This window comes from Marmota monax, unplaced genomic scaffold (assembly GCF_021218885.2).
Source record: "Marmota monax isolate L192 unplaced genomic scaffold, Marmota_monax_Labrador192_F-V1.1 WCK01_AAM20220418_F8-fsc00003, whole genome shotgun sequence".
NCBI classification, from domain to species: domain Eukaryota; kingdom Metazoa; phylum Chordata; class Mammalia; order Rodentia; family Sciuridae; genus Marmota; species Marmota monax.
In genome coordinates this window covers 10,050,513-10,066,942 of record NW_026694084.1, presented here as the reverse complement: position 1 = coordinate 10,066,942, position 16,430 = coordinate 10,050,513, and the positions used below count along the sequence as shown (strand labels likewise).

The window sequence follows — 16,430 nt, the reverse complement described above, 5'->3', positions numbered from 1 at the left end:
GGGTTCAGAGGGAGATGTCACACACGGCCCAGGGCTCACACACAGCCTTGTGGGTAAACAGGAATCTGAACTTTATTCTAAGTGTGCTGGGAAGCGCCTGCAGAACTTTAAATAAGGGAGTGACATAGTCTGACTTGTGTTTTAAAAGGTCACTCTGGAGAACTGAATGGAAAGTAGATTGGAGTCAGGGGTGGGGAGAGGGGGGACAAGAGTGAGAAGTGAGATTCTACTGTTGTAGAAAACCAGGAAGAAGCTGATGGTGCTTTGGCCTGAGGTGGTGGCCAGGGAGATGGTGAGCAGTGAAGGGATTTGAAATAGGCCCCGCCTCTTCACATCACCACCTCAATACTGCCACACTGGAGACCAAGCTTCTAGCACAAGGCTCTTTGGGGGAACAAATTGTATACAACATAGCAATCATCAGGGATAAGATTTTATTTTCATTTACCACAGAGTCTGGTCCTAACTGAATACTTTACATATATGGTTACATTAAATCAATAAAGTATGAGCTCATAGTGTAGAGTTCATTATATAGGTGAAAAAACTGAGGTACATCAAAAAATTAAGTGACTTACCCAAGAGCTAATAAGCAACAGAGCAGGCTTTGAACTAAAGCTTTTGATTCCTTTTCCTGACCTTTTCTTCATTATGTTCTTCTGGCACAAAATAAGTATTTTAATGAGTAAAAGGATTTGACCTGAGGTGCAACTTTTGTCTCCATACTATTTTTTTCTTGACTGCTAATTAATGTTGTATTTTCCCCCATGGTATTTATTGTCTGTGCCACCCCTGACCAGCTTCAACTCACAAGGCAGAAATTCCTGTCTTCCAAAGGAAGAAGGTATTATAGGCACTCCTGTCTTCTTCCTCCCCACCCAAGAAACGAAACTCTACCATACATCCCTGGAGATTTTTGGTGTGCGGTATAACCAAGTCCAGATGTCTCTCAAGTCAGTCCCCCGACTCAGTAAAGTATTCGTAGTCATCTAGTGAAACAAATTCTGGACTAAATTGCAAACACCCGCTTCCCAAATAACTTATTCTGTGCTCTTCTGCCTTGTTTGTGTTATGGCCTTTCTGTGCTAATGATTTTGTAAATGTGGTTTAATTACTGTTTACTGAAAAATAGCTGCACACAGATCATTCTCGGCGGGAGACTTAGCCAAAATGCTGAGGCAATTTGCTTCTAGTGCAAAACAGCTAATAAATGAGAAGCACTTTTTGAATGTTTGGAAAGGAACTTAAGTTCAGTTTTGAAGAAATAGTGCTTTGTATATTCAGGAAAATAAATTATTCTTTAAAGGAATAGATTTAAATATCAACGTGGCAATTTTCCTCTCCAAAGCCAGGCCTACAGTGATTTGCACATATAATAATGGTGATTTGATTGAGCATTGCACCAAAGAGCTATATTCTCAAGATCTCCCCAAAAGGAAAACCTGAAATGACTTGTAAATTCCATTAAATATTTTAGAGCTCTGTAAACCCATGTATTATGTATTACCTCATGTTTCTGAATTCTGACCTCAGGCAAATTGCCAACTTAGCAACTAAATGGCAGTTTTAAATTTTTACTACAAACCAGCCTAAATTTGTTTTTTTTTTAACCTTCTAGAAAGAAAAGGACACAAGAGGGAAGTGAAAGTTATTGGAATGCTCAATTAATAAATTTTACTTGTGCTCATTTTGGAGTTGTAGTTTATGTTGCTCTTGGGTAAAGTAGGGTTTGCTTGATTCCACATAGAGACGGACCTCCAAAACAAATATCTTCCTGCAGTTGTGGATCATGCTTCTACGAAGGGTTGTCCATTCTCCCTACTCTTGGGAGGATGCCTGCATATGAGCAAAACCCTTACCAAGTTCCACCTTGAGTACAGAACTTAGAAAACAAAATCATCTTTTTTAGATTCTGTGTATGAGTGAGACCATGAAAGTTCCAGTTAGCAGGAAGAAGGTCTAATGTTCTATTGCACAGTAAGGTGACTATAAATAGTAAGGTGCATGGTATATTGTAAAAGAGTTGAAAAAGAGGAATTTGAATGATCTCACCACAAAGAGAAAAAGGATAAATGTTTGAAGTGATGCATGGGCTGATTTCCCTGATTTGATCATCATATAATGTATACATGTATCGAAATACCACACTGTATCCCATGAAAATGACCAACTACTATGTGTCAGTTACAAATAAAATAAAACTTAGAAAAACCCCAATCAATGAACTTGGCAGTTCATAAGGGTCCCTCCTTGTTTCCTGGTCTGTAGATATTATGAAAGAAGCCTGAGGTGTGAGAGGTGCACACACTGTCCTATAGCGATTTCCTGATAGTGAAGGTCCCAGACAGACAGCTCAATATCAAGAGATCTCGAGATCAAGTCTTGACTATAGATAGCTTTTAGTCGGCAAATAGCATCCTGAAAGCCAGACCCCCCACCCCCACCCCCTGCTTTCTGGCAAAAATGAAGTCTTCCTCTTCTAGGAAGACTATTCCATATTTCCACATCGTAATTATTCTTCTGCCTTCCAGCCACGGTTTTCAGTCATTGCTTCCGTTCATTAGTTCGCCAGATGCCCTATGTCATGGGCGCTGCAGAGATAAAGCAACCCCCAAGAAGACTCTGCCCTCAGGGCCGAATATGTAGCAGGAAAGAGCAGATAAAAAGGAATAAATACCATGGTGTGGAAAATCGGCTGTCAGGATGGAAATGGGGCTATGCTCTCTTATATTCTGTAATTGTCCAAGCCTACTTTCAGAATTTTTTAATAGAAGAAAAGTGCCAAGTACAAGTGCCGAGCCCTTTTGTGAGAAGGTTCTTGTCTTGAATATGCCTCAATCCTAAGACCCCCCCTAAGACTGCACATCAATATTCTAGAGAGTTCTCTCTTTAAGGGTTAGGGTTTCCAATGATGCGGATTTTTTTTCTTTATACAGTACTGTGTCTTACTATGTTACTATGGATATGTGCTAATGATAAGAAAATACAAAGTTATTTGTATTTTAAAAAGGAACTTGGAACTTATTTCATAAACCACAGTCATAGGACATAGACAACATTACGAAGCATCATCTTGACCATCTAAGCTCAACGTGGGTAGTGATTTACTTGGTAGCCTTTCCTTGTATTGGGGGTGCTTCCATTTCCTTTGTTTGTGTCTGTGTTGATATTGTCCTGGAAGTGCCCAAGCCACACTTTCTTTGAAATACTCTAACAATAAAAAAGTATTAAATTCTCTTTTATCCTCTTTTTTCCTCTTACTCTATTTTGCTTCTCCCTCCTAGTTCTTGGATTTGGTTTAGAATCAGTCTTCATAAAGCCATGATCAACCTCTTGGAAACTGATAAGATGGAACTAAGTAACCAATTAATTTCTCTGTGTCTTTCTTATTCTATCTATCTATCATCATCATCATCTGTCATCTTCGGCTCTCAGGTTAGCTTTGTATAAAATAAATATCAATTTTCCCATCAGTGATAGTTTTTCCCTACATCTTCACCTAGACTGTCTTTCCATTATCCTGTGTGGCTGACTGCAAAACCTAGACAATGTTATTGGACTTGTGTAGAGTTTATTTCTTTTTTCCAAGGAACAATCACAAATGATCTAATCTGCCCCGTAAGAACAGCTCTGAAAATTAAGTGTGTTTTCTTTTCTCTCTGCAGCTTGAATTCTTGCGGCCAGCATGGGGAAACAGAACAGCAAGCTGCGCCCCGAGGTCATGCAGGACTTGCTGGAGAGCACAGACTTTACAGAACATGAGATCCAGGAATGGTACAAAGGCTTCTTGAGAGACTGCCCCAGTGGACATTTGTCAATGGAAGAATTTAAGAAAATATACGGGAACTTTTTCCCTTACGGGGATGCTTCCAAATTTGCAGAGCATGTCTTCCGTACCTTTGATGCAAATGGAGATGGGACAATAGACTTTAGAGAATTCATCATTGCTCTGAGTGTAACGTCGAGGGGGAAGCTGGAGCAGAAGCTGAAATGGGCCTTCAGCATGTACGACCTGGATGGAAACGGCTACATCAGCAAGGCAGAGATGCTGGAGATTGTGCAGGTATGTAACCCTTTCAAAGGAGAAGAGTGTGTGTCATAAGTAAAAAATTGGAAAGTGCACAGAGCAGAAATTGCAAGCTGGTAGATCATCAGTGCATTTTATTTAGTTCATTCAATGTTTATAAAATGTTTGAAGCTGCATTACAGGGCAAGGAGATTGCACATAAAACTTCACATGGGTAACATGTCTTGAAAACCCAGGAGCTCTGGCAACACTGGGCCCATAATCCTGCCTTTCAGGTTACTGTTGCTTTAGGGTAATCCCTACACTGAAGATGGACATGTGCTCTTCACTTGGTTGTATATACCCATTGCAGTGGCTTGCCTGGACCTGGAGCCCTGGGGTTGGGGTTCACATCCTCTGGAGTGGTGTTAATGATTAAACTTTGAACTGGGCTCATGTCCTGCATCTTATGTCACTACCTCTGTGACTTTGATCAAGTTAGTTCACAGAAGCAGTGTCCTCTGTGAAATATATCTACCAGTGGTTCCTACCCATGATGTGAGGTTATTTTAAGATCAGACATGACTCCATGTTAAATGCTTAGCACAGTGCCAACCACATTGATAAGCTCATTATCATTATCATTAACTTACAAATTTATTAGACTCTCAAAGAAAAGCTCTAGACTTCAGATTCATTCCATCAAAGATAAACACTGTAGTATCGAGGTCTTTGTCACTTTAATAAGATATACTCCATTTGCTTTCCCCAGGTTACTCACCCAGAGAAAGCTCCAAACAGGAGAATGGGTCTCAGTGTTGGCTACATTTTCCTTAGGAGACCCAAACACACTTTGGGGAGTGGGGAAGCGGGGTAAGGAGGTATGGTCATGGCAAGGACAGCTTGCCCAGCAGTGGGACCCAGAGACAAATTTAAGGAGACAGACACAGGTCTTAGGAAAGGGCTAGAAGGGCCTCAGCAGCAGATGATAAGAAGGACTAGGTGGGCGGGCACCACAATGAGTGCTGTGGTCGCTCAGGATCTTGGCAGTGAATGGGGCACACAGGGAAGCAAGTGATGGCAGACAGCGGGTACAAAAGGGTGGACACTTGGCTTTCTGGGGGGCTCAATGCAGACGCCACACTCATCCCAGGGCATCAGAGTACATGTCCTGCTGAGGTAGAGCTGCAGCCCCTGGGAGAATAGTGGAGTGCTAGGTGGGCAGGGGGGATGTACCACAAGGAGACATAGGAACTCAGCTATTGCTGGAGAGGATGAGGGTGGAGGTGGGGTCTTGCCTACAAAGAATCTCCAGGAACCTCCTGATTATTGAAATTGGGGACAGAGCCCAAGAGAGACCTATAACAATGACTCAGGATGGACCCTTGACCCTGAGGCCTCCTCTCAGGCCAATGGGACTGAACCCATATGGCTTTTAAAGGACCTGTTGAAGGGATGCAGGAACAGGGATCCCAAATGACTCCCTCTCCCAGGTGCACTCATTCAGGAACTCTCCAAGATCTGACAACCACCTATCCAGTTGGGCCACAGGTAGCTTTTCTCACATCCAGAGCATCTGAAAAAATTGGGTTAAATGAATTCCTCAGAGATATGAGTCTTAAGCAGAAATAAATCTTCTCTCCCCTCCCTTAGGATAAGTGTACAAAAAGTATAACATCTATAAAAATACAGGCAGTATAGAAAACTATAAAAGATAGACGGAAAATTACTCATAATTCCACCCTACCAACAAAGAGAATCACTGCTGATGATTATTTAAATACATCTTTCCTTATCCTATTTCCATGCATTTAAAAATATCCAACTGATTTAATAATTTATAGAAGTTTTCTATGTTGCCATTTTTACTAACATAGTAACACAAGTATTTCCATACATAAAAAATTTAATAAAGACAATTCCATGGCTGTATAATAACAGTCCTATCATATATTATAATTTACTACATTTTACCCTGTTGTGGGATATTTAGGTTATTTCCAACTTTCATTGTTAAACATAACTTTTTATTTATTTATTTTTTACCTTTTTTTTATTGGTTGTTCAAAACATTAAACATAACTTTTTAAAAAATAAAATAGCATCAGTAATCCTTCTGTTTAAAGCTTTTTTTTTCTATTTTTAAGTTTATTCCCTAAGAATGGATTCCCAGAAGGAAAATTACTAGGTCAAAGGGCATGATCATTTCTAAAGTTCTTGATATATTCTGCCAAATTGCTTTCCCAAGTGTGTAAAGGGTGTTTCCATATCATTTTTCTGTTCTGATTTTTCTTAATCTTTGCTAATTAAGCAAAATTGAGATTTTAAAGATGATTCATTATATTATTTAGTTTCCCATTACTATAACAAATACCTGAGAAAATCAACTTATAAAGAGAAAAGGCTCCTAGTTGGAGATTTCAATCCATGATGGGTTGCCTCTATTGCTTTGGGGCCTGTGGCGAGGTAGCACATCAAGGAGGGAGTATGTGGCAAAGCAAAACTGCACACCTCATGGCTGGGAAGCAAGAGACAGACTGAGGAAGAGACTGGGGTCCCACAATCCAGTCGGCCTTACTGGCCAAGGCTTGTGTTTGTTCTCTCTCTCTCTCTCTCTCTCTCAATCTGAGAGTGCTGGCCTCTGCTCCTCTACAGAGGAAAAAGATAGATATATTCTTCTTTAGGAGAGAATTGTTTCTTGATTAGAATCTAAAAAAGAAATTCCCATGAGCCGCTGTGAAATCTCCTGATTAACATTTTCACCCACCTGTCCTGGTTGATTTCATGGCCACTACTGAAGATGTGGACACCAAAGCAGTGAGGAGCCTTCAGACCATGTGGGCTGATGGAGATCAGCAATTATTCATGCATTCATTTTATGTCTAATTGTTCATTTTGCACCTACAGAGTGCCTGCCATTGGGAATAAATAGTATAGAGGAAAATAGACACCATCCCTATGCATGAAATCCAGGTTGCAAAACAGAACGGAAAAATTACAGTGAACATTCACAAGGAGCTAGCAGGCACTAAACAAGCCCCTGGCAACCATCAAAAGTGATCATGAAAATGAAGGTGCACCTAGCCTGCCACGCTAGTTGCTATAGGGTTCCAACATGACTCACAGGCCCACAGCAGGTTTCCAGGTCTTAATGGTAAGGACACACATTCCTCAAGAAATATCTACGTATCTGCGGTTCTCAATGTGCCTGTCCATGGAAGGCTCAAATGCCCTGTCTCCCAGCACCATACCCTGGTGATTAATATTCATGACTGCAGGAAATATTGCAGCACCCCTGAAGCAACTTCCACATCATCAAAGAGATTAAATTAAATTTTGAGCTATTTTCATATTAAGAGCTATGTTATTTTGTTCTGCTACTTTGCAAACTGACAATTCATGTATTCTGTCACATTCTTATGCTAATCTCCTGTTTTCTATTATTCTGGGTGCATTGGAATTTACTGTAAAATCTTACTGAGCTTCTCATTCTATTTAATTTTTTTAATCTTTTTTTTTTCCTTTCCTTTGAAAAACCCATACTCTGTAGGCCTTGTCAGCTTTGTGCCTTTGTGGGATCCTCTTTTCTTTGTTCTAGCTGGTCTGCACCACTTACATTCACTGGGTTCAAAGAAGCCATGGAGTGTTAAGTTTCTACTTTGTTCCTGGGTAAAATTTCTGTTTCATGCCATAGAAAGTGATGAGGTGGAACTAGTTGTGACCCAGGAGAACCATAAAGAAGTCAAGATTCTATTTGTTGACATAACTCTTGGAATTTGATGATGAGTGTAGATGCATAAATTCTTGACTGAATCTGGATCTCTCCAAGACTTAAAAATTCAAGCAACTTAATAAAAATTAATGATATTTTTTTACACCGGGGATTGCACCCCAGGGGCACTTTTACCACTGAGCTACACCCCATTATTATTAGTAGTAGTAGTAGTATTTTCAATTTTGAGGCAAAGTTTTGCTAAGTTGCTGAGGCTGACCTTGAACTTGTGATCCTCCTGAATCAGCCTTCCCAGTCTTTGGAATTACAGGCATTCATCACTGTGCCCTGCAAAAATTAATGGTTAATGATTAATTAATGATTTATGGTCATTTACCTACAAAGACTAATAATTGGTCACAGTACAAGTGGGGATGAAAACTAGTTTAATTAGGGTAGAAAATGATTGGGGTGTAGAACTGCAATTCGCAGATTCTGTAATAGTTTCTCTCAGATGTCATTTCCTGTATTTTAGTTTTGGTATTAAGAATATTATTTGTGGTAACAAGATGGAATTATTTTATATTTCCTAATTTTGATAAACGCCAAAATTCATGAGACTACTGTGGATTCTGCATAGTACTGAAATGCATGGTATTAGTTTCCTATGCTGCTATAACAAAATACCACAAACCAATAGCTTTAGACAATTGCAATTTATGATCTTACAGTTCCATAAGTCACAAATCTAAGATCAGCTTCACTGGGCTAAAATTAAGGTGTCCTTAGGCTTTGTTCCTTCTGTAGGCTTTAGGGAAAATCCTTTTACTTGCTTTTTCCAGCTTCTAGAAGCTGCCTATATTCCTTGGTATGCACCCCTCTTCATTCTAAGTCAGCAATATCAAATTGAGTCCTATCATGACACCTTTCCCTCTGGGCATCTTATTCTCTCTTTTTTTTTTTTTTTTTTGTTCCACTGGAACCATCTAGAAGAATCCTCCCATCTTAATATCCTTAATTAAATATGCAAGCCATCTTTTAGTATGTAAAGTAACATATTCACAGGTTTTAGGGATTGGGACATGGAAAAATCTTGGGGTATCATTACTCAGTTTACCATATATGTCAAAATGCAGTTGTGTTTCTTTTTTTTTTCTTTTTTCTTTCTTTTCCATACTGGGGATTGAACCCAGGGCCCTGTGCATGCCAGGCCAAACTCTACCAACTGAGCTACCATCCCAACCCTAGATGTGTTCCTTTTTAAATAAAACATTTTTTTTTTGTGCAGTATCAACATCTGGATGAACAAGCAAAACCATATGCAGATTTATTTTTAGGACCTTAAATAAACCTTTTCACATTCATTTTTTTAATAACAAATACAAGAGCATGATTTAGGCTCAATATTTTGTTATTGCATCAAAATCATCTCTTGGGGGTCTTAAGCCAGATTAAGACTATGCTTATGCTAGATTCTCTCTTCTCCATGGGGGTGGGGGGCTGTTCTGCAAGAGGATGGAGAATCCTCCCTACCCCTCATAGCTCCCTGACCCCCTCTGCTTCTGGAAGCAGTCTGAATACCCATGCGCATCACAGCATAGGCTGAGGACTGGACCAAAAGAGAAAGGGAGTGGTGTTACGAATTCTGCCACCAATGCTTATACTCTCTGGGACCTTGGGAGACAGTGGGAAGAGTCCATGCATGGGACCACAGCACACCCAGGGAGAGAATGTAGGAAGAAAATGGAATTCTATTGCCTTCCTTCTGTTCCTAGAAAGTAACTAAGTAGGACCCCTGAAAGGTCAGCTACGGAGCTGTCGTTGGTTAGATGTCTATGAACTGGCATTACACTTAGGATTGAATGACAATGACAGTCTTCCACAAAAATTGATCATCTGTACTCAAAATAAGAGGAAGCCAAAGGAAGAATGGGAATGTGACAGTAGGCATCCTGGGCACAGGGGGTCGATATCCCTTGCCTTTTAACTAGTTCAACATCCCTCTCCCTTCTTTCCCATCTCCTTGAGTCATGATGTCTTATTCTTGTGTCTCCGGGCTCAACTTCCTTGTTTCTTTAACAGAGGCAGTTTGGTGGTGTAAATCCTGGGTGATTGTGAGGATTCAATTAGTTATTTTAAGTAATGCAGCTAACACGGTGCCTTTTGGGGAGCATCACTGGATAAGTTTTGACAGTAATTATCACTACCACAGTTTCCAAAGCTGGGACAGGATGTCTCCCAGCTCAATATAGTGAGCTCATTTCCAATTCAGTGGACAGAGTACTTCGAAGGGCAGGATCCTCCATTAAAATGACCTCATTGTGAAGTGTATGTTCATAAAAGAAAGGGAGGTAACCCAACTAAATCTCCCACTGGTGAAAAATGACAGGAATTCCCCAAACCCATTGACCCAGCCCACACAGTCATGCACAGGGACAATTTGGGGAACAGCTATCTAGATTTATTCTCAAGTTCAAGTCTTTCCAAAAGGAATCTATGGGCTGATGTAATATTACAGCAGTCCTCAGGGAAGCTTGCTTTAAACATCTGGTTGTAATAATTTGTAATTAGCATGTTCAGCACTTTGGATGTTAATGACTGCTTTGAAAATACTTGGAGTTCAAATACCTGCTATCTGACAAGAGACTTGCTCCCTCCCAGTTGTGATTCAGGGTTCACCAGCACTTTGGACGATGGCAGGGTGAACTTTAGAATACCCCCTAATCCACATTCTCATATTTTTTGAATCCATGAAACCTGAAGAAGGGGAGTTTGGGGCACACTGGCACCCCATCACAGCAGATTTTGGCTTTCTTTTAGAAGTGTGTGTGTTGTTGGTTTTTTTTAATTCACCCTTGTGATGAACAAGGTCATGCAGTGGGTTTGGGTTTGGTGGGGAGGGGGTCATGGTGGTATTCCTGCAAAGGAATAAATAAATGTGCCATTAATCCTGCCTGGTTTCAAGAGTGCCAACTGTGACAATTTAGACAACCCTCCTATGAGTAGTTATGCCACAGAGGATCAAAATAAGGACCAAAGGGACGTCTTTACATAGGCTTTAGACACATATCCTGAGTGACATTTGCATTTTTTCCCCAAAGACCTTTCTAAACTCATGTCATAGACACTATGTCACTTTTAATATGCTTCTTGGAGACGTGACACAGTATACTGATTCTAGGCGGGGAAAAGCAAGGAGTAGGAAAGATCTTTGAGTCCATCTTACGTGGTTCCTGGGCATTCAGTTCCAAAAACATTGCCTTATTTTCATTCATGAATTTGGACCACAGACGTTACTCTGGAAGGCAACCTAGATTTTTCTGGAGAAAATTATTTAAAATAGTGGCATAGGCTAGTGATTTTCTCTAAGAATTCGCCATCGTGCCTGCTTATCCATGTGTTGGGTTTGTCCCTTTCTTATTAAAGGGTTGACACTGCAAGTCACACTATAGTGTAAGAGTTTAAATTAACTCTCAGTGTCAAGTATGACGTCTGGCAGATGAGAGTGAGTATCTACTACCAAATGGCCCTTCTCTGGCTTTTCCCTCCCAGAATCCTTTGTGAATTCCTCTTTATTCTCCTGCTTCCTAAATATAGATATTCCCAAGCAGGGATCCAGCATGGCTCTCTTTCTTCCATTGCCTCTGAGAAGTCTCATCCTCTCTAGGTATGTTACGGACTAAGCGTAGTGGTGGGAGATTCCCATGCTGCGTCAGTTTCCTAGGGCTACCATTACAAAATGTTCTATCACAGCCCTGTAGGCCAGAAGCCCAAAATTAAAGCATCAGCAAAGTTTGGCTCCTTTTAAAGGCTCTGCAGGGGGTATGTTCCATGCCTCTCTCTAGCTTCTTGTGCTTACCACACTCCTTGGGGCCCCTGGCTTACAACTTTGTCCCTCCAGTCTGTGCCTCCATGGTCACTTGCCATTGTCCCTGTATGTCTGTGTTGAAATTTCTCGCTTATAAGGACACCAGTTATGGATTAGGGCATGCCCTAATCCAGTATGCTCATTATTTTTACATAATTACATTTGCAAAGACCCTATTCTCAAATCAAGTGACATCTACAGATTCTGGGTGGACAGGAATTTTTGCAAGACACTATTCACTCTGGTACACAAGGATTATCTTGTTTAATTCACAACCACTTTATTATCCCTATTTTATGGACAAAGAAACAGATTACTTCCAGATCTTCTTTTCCACTGGGTCCGACTGTTAATAGACATCTCCACTAAGCTGTTTGTTGTTCCAGAACTTCAAAGTCAGCGTTACAAATGCATCCTTGTATCCCACCCCCAAAACTTTTTTTCTTTCCTTTCTCTCTCCTCCCTCCTTTCCTTCCTCCCTTTCTTCTTGTCTATAGCCTTACCACTCATCTGCCACCAAGTCAAAGACAACTGGGTACTTTTCCATCATCTATCCCCATACCCAGGCAGTCACCAAAACTATTACACCAGTGTCCTCAAGTTTGCAAATCTGTCATTCCTGTCCATTCCTCCTGCCACTCTCATTTCAAGTCAGTGGTGGTCTCTCTGTGGGATGTCTCCTGCAGGGTGGCTTTGAGGTGGCCACACATTTTGCAGGGCAGCTCAGGGCTGTAAAGATGTAGGTCTCCAGGAAGAGAACCAGGCACAGCTGTATCTCTCTGTGTCCTAACTTCGAGGTCACAAACCATCACTTCCACCATCTACTCCTACTCAAAGCAGTCACCAAGATCTCCACAGCTCATAAAGCGGGAGGGAGCCTAGAGTCTACATCTTGATGGGCAGTGGTGAGGTTTTGGAAGATTGTGTGGGACTGGAAATACTGTTCTGTCCTTCCTTGGAAAATGTACTTATACCACACATTTCCAGCAGGTCTTTTGCTCCACTCACCTCCCACCACGATTCTTTTCCTCGCAAGGATGCCAGAGGGATCTTTCAAAAATGCAGATAGAATTGTGTCCCTCTCCTGGTAGAGTTATTGGGTCTTGAGTGTCCCTAAAGGGCCATGTGTTAAGTCCTTCAACTGTAGGGATGGTGCTGGTGGGAGTCTCTAGGAGGCGGGGCCCGTGGAGAGTCCTGCAGTCAGTGGAGGATGCCCTTAAAGGGAACTGTGCGAGCCCAACTCCAGTCTCACTCTCTCTTTTGCTTCCTGGCCACGAGGTAAAAGATTTTGCACCACCAAGTTCCCCTGCCTTGCCACAGGCCCAAAACAGTGAGACTGCTGATCATGAACTGGAACCTCCCGAACCGTGAGCCAAAACAAACCTCTTCTCTTAATAAGTTGATTGTCTCGGGTACTTCATTTTAGTGATGGAAAGCTAACACGATGCCTTCCTACCCACACCAGGTGCCTAAATTCCTTAATAAGGACTTTGTGACAGGGGTCACCCCCTCCCTTAAAACCTTTCTCATACTGTGGTTTTTGAGTACTTCTCACCTCAGCTAAAGGTCACTTGAAAGATTCCCAAAGGCACCATGTTCTCTCACGTCCATAGTCTTTTCCTCCAGCAGTGGGCTAGAGTACCCTCTTGACACCTCTTTCTCCCTCACTCCATAGAGTTTATCTACCCTGATTTCCACTCCATCCCTTTAACCAAATCATGCCCATTTTCCCATAGTTTCTTATGGATACCTCCATTGCAATCCTGCCCTTATTTTCTGTTAATTTTAAATAGATGGCTGCTACTTAATCATGAACTACTTCACTAAAGATATAATTACTTTTATAAACTTTTTTTTTTAAGATAGAGAGAGGGAGAGAGGGAGGGGGGAGGGAGGGGGGAGGGAGGGAGGGAGGGAGAGAGAGAGAGAGAGAGAGAGAGAGAGAGAGAGAGAGAGAGAGAGAGAGAGAGAGAGAGAGAGAGAGAGAGAGAGAGAGAGAGAATTTTAGGGCTGGGGATACGGCTCAAGTGGTAGCGCGCTCGCCTGGCATGCGTGCGGCCCGGGTTCGATCCTCAGCACCACATACCAACAAAGATGTTGTGTCCGCTGAGAACTAACTAACTAAATAAATAAAAGAAAAAAAAAAAGAAAGGCTATGCCTTTCAAACTTAAAAAAAAAAAAAGAATTTTAATATTTATTTTTTAGTTTTCGGCGGACACAACATCTTTGTATGTGGTGCAGACTCTGGGTTAAATGGAATTCAAGGGGTGTCTTAACCGCAGGAATTCTCAGTCTCTAATATGTTCATGTGCGTTGTGATTGTCTAAGAAGAGTAAAGTAAGCAGCGTTTCTCAAGCTGTTTTGATGACAGCCTTTCTCTGGTCTTACAGCATCTTGAAAGACTGATATTTCTTGGAAAGAGTTTTGGAAAAAAAAAAAAACTTCTTTACAGCATCATCAGCAATGGGTGTCTAGTCTCTGCTTATATATATTTAATTTCCTTGTGTGATGCAGCCTATCACAATTCTGCCTTTGGATACCTCTGAGCAGAAGAACACTCTTCCTTGACTTTCTGTAATTCTTTTATTTATTTATTTTGTTTATTTATTTTGGTAATAGGGATTCAACTCGGGCGCACTCAACCACTGAGGCACATCCCCAGCCCTATTTTGTATATTATTTAGAGACAGGGTCTCACTGAGTTGCTTAGCACCTTGCTTTTGCTGAGGCTGGTTTTGAATTCCTGATCCTCCTACCTCAGCCTCCGGAGCTGCTGGGTTACAGGCGGGTACCAACATGCCAGGCCTAATTCTTTGATTTATAAAAGGGATGGTGCTGGGTTCTTTCAAACAGTAAGCTATTGTGCTGAGAGTACAAGTCAGCACACAAATCTTTGACTAATTATCTTTAAAAGGATCATATTATCACAAAGGCAAGAATATTTGCGGTGGTTGAATGTATTCGAATTCCATTTTTAGCACCAAAAATTGTGGTTTTGGGTTTTTAAGGAAAATCTTACATGAAACTTAATGTCAGAAGGGAACTTCTTTGGTTGAAAGAGGGGTGGGACCCTGTTCTCCTCTCACCCTCTCCCTAGTAACGAAGATGCTTAAGGCTCAAGGACCATGGTAGAACACTATGGCGAAGTATGGAAGTTACTAATTCAATTTATTCTTCTAGCTCTAAGTGAGAAAGTATTTATGTCATTTAGCTACATAGATAATGATCCTATTTTTAAAATTTCTGAGGATTTTCGAGGCCTGTTCCAACCTCTTTTTCTGGTATATAAATCCTTCTAAGAAGGGTGCTGTTCTTTATCTATAATCTAAAAACAACCCAGCATAGCTCAACCTCTTTTGCCCTTAGTCTGCTGTCAGAGAATCTTGAATTTCTGGTTCCCTGTTGGAAGATGCTAAATTTTCTGATGGAAAGAGTCAGTCTGGTTTTCTTCAGAGAGAGCATGGAGCATTGACTCTTGGAATTGTGCCTGGCCTCTGTTAACCCCACAACCTCTGTCAGTTCAGACTGAGTCCTTCCCTTCCAGCCTTCCAACAGTGTGCTCCCTCTGAGGGAAAAAGAAGAAAATACTCAGGTAGGTCACAAGGAGGGTGGTAGGGGTCCTGGTCACAGCTGGGAGCTATCCTGAACCTGCTGGGTGGAGGCAGTGCTGGGCTCCTGGGTGTCCCAAAGCTTTTCATTTACCTAGAGACAAGACTAGGACTCCCCAAGTTTACTTAAAAACAGGATGGTCCTGTTAGGCCTCTCACTGACATCACTAAATTAAAGTGGAGAAATAGCCTGGTTTTTTCATGGTTTAATCCCATTAAATTTGGGGATGGGGAGGGGTGAACAGGGAAACTGGAGCTAAAAAAAAAACAACATGATTTGCTTCAGATTGCTGTCTGGGGTTGTGTCTTTTTTATTTTTTCTCTCTCTTCAGTGGAGTCCCAGATTTTGAATTTCTCTAACAATCAGCTGTTGGTCATTGATGCTGTGGAAGGGAGCACAGAGATCATTCCCCAAGTCGTGGTCTTGCACGACTATCGTCCAGTACCTCACTCTGGACACCACCTCGACTCATCCCCTCAGCTCTCTGCTGACTTCTCTGGAACCACCCACATGACGGACTTGGTTTTATGAACAGTCCACTCATCTCTAGGGATGACTTGATACACATTAAAGAGAAAAGTCTGAGTGCCACGAAAAAGCCACCTGGAAACATGAGCCTCTTATGGAGATCTTGCTTCTTCCTCAACCCAGTTGCACTCCACCCTGGGTGTCCCCGAGCCCAGCAGGCAAAGCTGCCCTCAAGTCAGTCTGCTTGTTCCCATGGGGCAGGCGGCAGGAGGGAGAGCTGATTGTTGTATTTTACACTAACCTGCTCTCAGTCTCTGTACCGGCTCCACTCCTTCAGCCTAGGATTGAGAGACTAATACTGACCCACTCTATTGCATGTGAGAGTCCCCTTTTCTATCCACGCTCATGTGTTTGCTTGGTCTTTAAAGCATCTGATCAACCAAGAATATCAGGGGAATCTGGGCATGGTGGAGCATGCCTATAATCCCAGCAACTCAAAGGGCTGAGGCAGGAGGATCACAAATTCAAAGCCAGCTTCAGCAACTTAGCGAGGTCCTAAGCAACTCAGGAGACCCCATCTCTAAAAAAAATGTGAAAAAGATCTGGGGATGTGGCTCAGTGGTTAAGTGCCCCTGAGTTCACTCTCCAGTACCAAAAAAAAAGAAAAAAGAATACAAGAATGTTAGGTGAATGACTTCTAGATTAGTGCTAGTTGGCTTTGCATCAGAATCCTAAGAAGGGGTGTTTCATGAGCCCCAACCCTAGG

General features: G+C 41.6%; 1 protein-coding gene across 4 annotated transcripts in view; it reads left to right on the top strand.

Annotated features, from left to right (window-relative positions):
• Ncald (neurocalcin delta) overlaps positions 1 to 16,430 on the top strand; it is a 400,078-nt gene that overhangs the window by 371,495 nt on the left and 12,153 nt on the right. For all 4 annotated transcript variants that reach the window (XM_058585646.1, XM_046464773.2, XM_046464771.2 and 1 more), the window contains one exon: positions 3,666 to 4,063. In XM_058585646.1, the coding sequence (XP_058441629.1) occupies positions 3,686 to 4,063 (378 nt within the window). In that variant the 5' untranslated portion in view covers positions 3,666 to 3,685. The remainder of the gene's footprint in view (positions 1 to 3,665; positions 4,064 to 16,430) is intronic.